Source organism: Dermacentor variabilis, chromosome 9 (assembly GCF_050947875.1).
Source record: "Dermacentor variabilis isolate Ectoservices chromosome 9, ASM5094787v1, whole genome shotgun sequence".
Classification (NCBI taxonomy): domain Eukaryota; kingdom Metazoa; phylum Arthropoda; class Arachnida; order Ixodida; family Ixodidae; genus Dermacentor; species Dermacentor variabilis.
The window spans coordinates 93253484-93259483 of NC_134576.1; the positions used below are offsets into that span (position 1 = coordinate 93253484).

The window sequence follows — 6000 nt, forward strand, 5'->3', positions numbered from 1 at the left end:
GAATCCATAAATGATTGCGCATGTATGCCAAGTTTACCACATAGTCCACAAGGCTGACCCCCGTTTATCATTTCGCTACCGATTACAGCTAAATACAGCATGAAGGCACGTACACTACTTTATATTTATAGAGGTCAACACAATATGCCCTGTCAGCCACATTGTTATCAAATCAAGTGGGGGTGTTTCACTTCTAAAGGCATTTAATATACTGAGCCCCTCGGATACCCTTATATGTTTCGTTAATTAGGTACCGTGCTGTACTACGATTACTCCTAAATGGGTAATGGTAGCACATCCTGCAGCATACATTTCTGACGGAATGAAATGCACCGTTTACTACCTTTAACTATTTGGTTCCGCTTGTCAATGATAGCTCACATACTCTGTTGCACGGTCTTTGCTATTGCAGTCGCGAACGTGTGGATTCGAGCCAATGCCCAGATGTTCAACCGACCATGCCCGGCGACAAAAGCATGACGGAAGCCAGATGCTGCGAACCTGTGTACTTTATTTCTTGGTCCTGCTGCTTATATTTTTCTTCTTGTATCTTTCTTTATTGCTACTTTTTCTTCAATGAGAACGACTGGTCGTCCCTGTTAGAATCTGTTGTTTTTATTTTTAAATAAAATGAAAAGAATATCAAAGGATTGTTTGTAAAACGGTGTGTTACAAGTGTGTGTGTTTGTATAAGTGCGTTAAAGAAAGGGCAAAGCATAGCACATGCCAAAAAAAAAACACGACTTTGAGTATGTTGCCGAGCGAAAGGATGGTCCGTGCATTCTTAAGCACACCACCTCGAGGATGGTGGCCCTGCATCTGACAGTTGATATGGCTAGCGCTGTAATTAGCATGACTTTTATTGCGATGCGATGGAAGCTTCTTGGCAAATGGAGACGCTACGCCACGTACACACAGCTTAAAAGTCTCTTCACACATCTTTTTTTTATTCCTAAGCAAGGAAATTGGAGCTTGGCCCCTAGACGACTTTGTTTACTATGGCCGAATCTATAGCAGTATGGATGCAAAGGTGAAACAAATACTTCGATACATGTAGCGTAACACTTCATTGCTTAGTGAAAGGTGAGCAACTGCGATAGAAAAATAAATGGCATGCTTTAAGAACTATAATGGTGAAGTCATCGTCATCATCATCAGCCTAGTTACGCCCACTGCAGGGCAAAGACCTCTCCCATACTTCTCCAACTACCCCGGTCATGTACTAATTGTGGCCATGTTGTCCCTGCAAACGTCTTAATGTCATCCGCCCACCTAACTTTCTGCCGCCCCCTGCTACGTATCCCTTCCCTTGGAATCCAGTCCGTAACCCTTAGTGACCATCGGTTATCTTCCCTCCTCATTACATGTCCGGCCCATGCCCATTTCTTTTTCTTGATTTCAACTAAGATGTCGTTTACCCGCGTTTGTTGCCTCACCCAATCTGCTCTTTTCTTATCCCTTAACGTCACACCCATCATTCTTCTTTCCATAGCTCGTTGCGTCGTCCTCAATTTCAGCAGAACCCTTTTCGTAAGCCTCCAAGTTTCTGCCCCATATGTGAGTACTGGTAACACACAGCTGTTATACACTTTCCTTTTGAGGGATAGTGGCAACCTGCTGTTCATTATTTGAGAATGCCTGCCAAACGCACCCCAGCCCATTCTTATTCTTCTGGTTATTTCAGTCTCATGATCCGGATCCGTGGTCACTACCTGCCCTAAGTAGATGTATTCCCTTACCACTTCCAATGCTTCGCTACCTATCGTAAAGTGCTGTTCTCTTCCGAGACTGTTAAACATTATTTTAGTTTTCTGCAGATTAATTTTCAGACCCACCCTTCTGCTTTGCCTCTCCAGGTCAGTGAGCATGCATTGCAATTGGTCTCCTGAGTTACTAAGCAAGGCAATATCATCAGCGAATCGCAAGTTGCTAAGGTATTCTCCATCAACTTTTATCCGCAATTCTTCCCACTCCAGGCCTCTGAATACCTCCTGTAAACATGCTGTGAATAGCATTGGAGATATCGTATGTCCCTGTCTGACGCCTTTCTTTATAGGGATTTTGTTGCTTTCTTTGTGGAGGACTACGGTGGCTGTGGAGCCGCTATAGATATCTTCCAGTATCTTTACATATGGCTCATCTACACCCTGATTCCGTAATGCCTCCATGACTGCTGAGGTTTCGACTGAATCAAACGCTTTCTCGTAGTCAATGAAAGCTATATATAATGGTTGGTTATATTCAGCACATTTCTCTATCACTTGATTGATAGTGTGAATATGGTCTATTGTTGAGTAGCCTTTACGGAATCCTGCCTGGTCCTTTGGTTGACAGAAGTCTAAGGTGTTCCTGATTCTATTTGGGATTACCTTAGTAAATACTTTGTAGGCAACGGACACTAAGCTGATCGGTCTATAATTTTTCAAGTCTTTGGCGTCCCCTTTCTTATGGATTAGGATTATGTTAGCGTTCTTCCAAGATTCCGGTACGCTCGAGGTTATGAGGCATTGCGTATACAGGGTGGCCAGTTTCTCTAGAACAATCTGACCACCATCCTTCAACAAATCTGCTGTTACCTGATCCTCCCCAGCTGCCTTCCCCCTTTGCATAGCTCCTAAGGCTTTCTTTACTTCTTCTGGCGTTACCTGTGGTATTTCGAATTCCTCTAGGCTATTCTCTCTTCCACTATCGTCGTGGGTGCCACTGGTACTGTATAAATCTCTATAGAACTCCTCAGCCACTTGAACTATCTCATCCATATTAGTAACGATATTGCCGGCTTTGTCTCTTAACGCACACATCTGATTCTTGCCTATTCCTAGTTTCTTCTTCACTGTTTTTAGGCTTCCTCCGTTCCTGAGAGCCTGTTCAATTCTATCCATATTATAGTTCCTGATGTCCGCTGTCTTACGCTTGTTGATTAACTTGGAAAGTTCTGCCAGTTCTATTCTAGCTGTAGGGTTAGAGGCTTTCATACATTGGCGTTTCTTGATCAGATCTTTCGTCTCCTGCGATAGCTTACTGGTTTCCTGTCTAACGGCGTTACCACCGACTTCTATTGCGCACTCCTTAATGATGCCCATGAGATAGTCGTTCATTGCTTCAACACTAAGGTCCTCTTCCTGAGTTAAAGCCGAATACCTGTTCTGTAGCTTGATCCGGAATTCCTGTAGTTTCCCTCTTACCGCTAACTCATTGATTGGCTTCTTGTGTACCAGTTTCTTCCGTTCCCTCCTCAAGTCTAGGCTAATTCGAGTTCTTACCATCCTATGGTCACTGCAGCGTACCTTGCCGAGCACGTCTACATCTTGTATGATGCCAGGGTTCGCGCAATTCGTTCGCGCAGTTCGTGATTCAAATCCCGGTGCCGCGCAATTCTCCACCGGAAAATACAACAAAAAAAAAACCGTGTGTTGAGAAAATTGCACAAACAGGCCTGGAGTGCGGCCTGATCCCGGTGACCAGAACCGGCAACGCACTCTCTCACCAGAGCAGGATTGGCCACCCTGGTGCAGTACTTGGCCACAACCTCCTATATGAATACAACAATCAAACCCCCGCCCTCAGTCCCCAGCAGCCGCGAAGCAACTGACCACGGCGGCGGTCAGATCTGTGACGCTGCAGAGGGTGCTAAGAATACCTGGCTCCGGACAGGCCGCCATTGGAATCTGAACCTGGCAACGTTTAACGTTAGAACGCTATCTAGTGAGGCGAGTCTAGCAGTGTTATTGGAGGAATTAGAGGGTACTAAATGGGATATAATAGGGCTCAGTGAGGTTAGGAGGACAAAAGAAGCATATACAAAGCTAAAAAGCGCGCATGTACTGTGTTACCGGGGCTTAGCGGAGAGCCGAGAACTAGGAGTCGGATTCCTGATTAATAAGGAAATAGCTGGTAACATACAGGAATTCTATAGCATTAACGAGAGGGTGGCAGGTCTTGTTGTGAAACTTAATAAGAGGTACAAATTGAAGGTGGTACAAGTCTATGCCCCTACATGCAGTCATGATGACCAGGAAGTCGAAAGCTTTTATGAAGACGTGGAATCGACGATGGGTAAAGTCAAAACAAAATACACTATACTGATGGGCGACTTCAATGCCAGGGTAGGCAAGAAGCAGGCTGGAGACAAGTCAGTGGGGGAATATGGCATAGGCTCTAGGAATATCAGAGGAGCATTATTAGTAGAGTTTGCAGAACAGAATAATATGCGGATAATGAACACCTTTTTCCGCAAGCGGGTTAGTAGAAAGTGGACATGGAGGAGCCCGAATGGTGAGACTAGAAATGAAATCGACGTCATACTCTGCGCGAATGGTGAAGTAAGTCTAACAAAAAAGCCATAGCTGTAATGAGTGTGTCAAGTTGTGTGACAAGCTATAAAAAGTCCATATCATGTTGTAGATGAAGTCTTACGGTTTGTGTTGCCTTCGATTCCTTGTGTGAAGGCCTTGTGGCACCTTAGACTTGTAACAAGATTCATATGGCGCAAATATACCAGAGTCAGTAAAATGCGGCACATTTGCGGATTACGGTAACAAAAAGAAAAAAAAAGGAAAGAATGCATCTAGTTAGCGAATGGAAAAGTCGACGAAAGAGCTCACATGTCAGACTTTACCAGCTACCTGTCATAAACAAATGGTTTGCACCGAAGTCGACCGAGTGGCTTCGATCCCCTCAACGCGCGCATAAAAGCGATGAGCGGGAGTAGCTTCAGTACATAGAGGTTAGACAATGGCGTGAAACCTGGCTCCGATACGCCGAACTAAAATAAAGATAACAACGAGACTGAGGCATATCCGCAGTATGTATTACGAGTGATAGATGATTCCACAATTTTATCGCATATTGTCCACACCTCCTCTACATGACACTGACTGCCAGCTCTAAGTGATTCTCGGGTATGGTTGGTTGATATTATTGTGCCCCTTGGTTCAGCATCGTTCTTAAATCTCCCAGTTGCCCCTAACAACACTTTTCAAAGGACACAAATAAAGCCTTTGTACGGTGGACACAGGGTCGCAACTGACTGACATTCTTAAGGTGTGAATTCTAAGGTCGTGCGCTTCAATTTAAAATCACACGGCAAGTAAAAGTCCTTGAGTAGCTCAAAAGACGCATCACTCCAGCAACTGTCACTAGGACAAGTTTCTCATAAAACCATGTGAGTTTTTCCTGAAATCACCAAGACACAGTCGACTACAGAGTTCAATGGATGATCCTCAAGAGCGCTCAGTAAACGTAACATGGCCACGCTCTTTATTCTGTATAATCATTGACGTCATGGCAGCGTACCAGTTGATCCTTCTGGCAATCGACAAAATTTTTTTCCGAGAGCGCCTACGTAAATCTTTCCTACACTCCCGTTCAGCGTTACACCAGCCCACTGGTGGGTGCGCAGCGCGGCCACATCTTCATCTCATTGCTGGGCAAGCTCCGGCCACGCCGGCTGAAAAATCACGCCGATCTAGAACCAGCCGCTAGGCATCAGTTCCGAACGCCCTGTCTCAGCAGAGCACTCCTGATTTTTTTCGTTCCTTGTCTTCACCATCATCGACGTTTACGCCCAATCCTTCAAGCTTTCAAGTATGGGAGCGACGCGCGTTCCAGGAGCCCGAGTCCAGGCGGCAGCGGCGACAACGGTTTGGTGGACGTGTTCGTGCTCGCGGCCAGGCGGTCCATGTACTCGGGCAGAATGTTGTCCCTGCCGAGTCGACAGCTGGGAGACCTCGCCTGCTTCTACGTCACCGGGCTCCTCATGCTGGCGGTCATGCTGAATTGCGTGCGGTTAGTGGAAAACATTAAGGGGGCCATGCGCAGTCTGGCTATCAACTCGCGACGGGTGGGAACCGTCACCGCGCATGAAGCCAGGGAGTTCGGCGCTGCCCTGCTCGACGTCTTCAAGGAGGTGCACTTCCTTGAATTGGCCTTCTCCTTTCTGGTGCTCGTCTGGAACGCGGTGCTCATGCTCACCATCTTGGCGTCTGTCAACACAGGGAT

At 46.0% G+C, this 6000-nt stretch overlaps 1 protein-coding gene across 1 annotated transcript in view; it reads left to right on the plus strand.

The window, feature by feature from the left end:
• Nucleotides 1–647, plus strand: part of LOC142557140 (prolyl 4-hydroxylase subunit alpha-2-like) — a 124923-nt gene extending 124276 nt beyond the window's left edge. The window contains exon 14 of the mRNA XM_075668788.1: nucleotides 413–647. Coding sequence (XP_075524903.1) covers nucleotides 413–480 — 68 coding nt within the window. The 3' untranslated portion in view covers nucleotides 481–647. The remainder of the gene's footprint in view (nucleotides 1–412) is intronic.
• The last annotated feature ends 5353 nt before the right edge of the window (nucleotides 648–6000 follow it).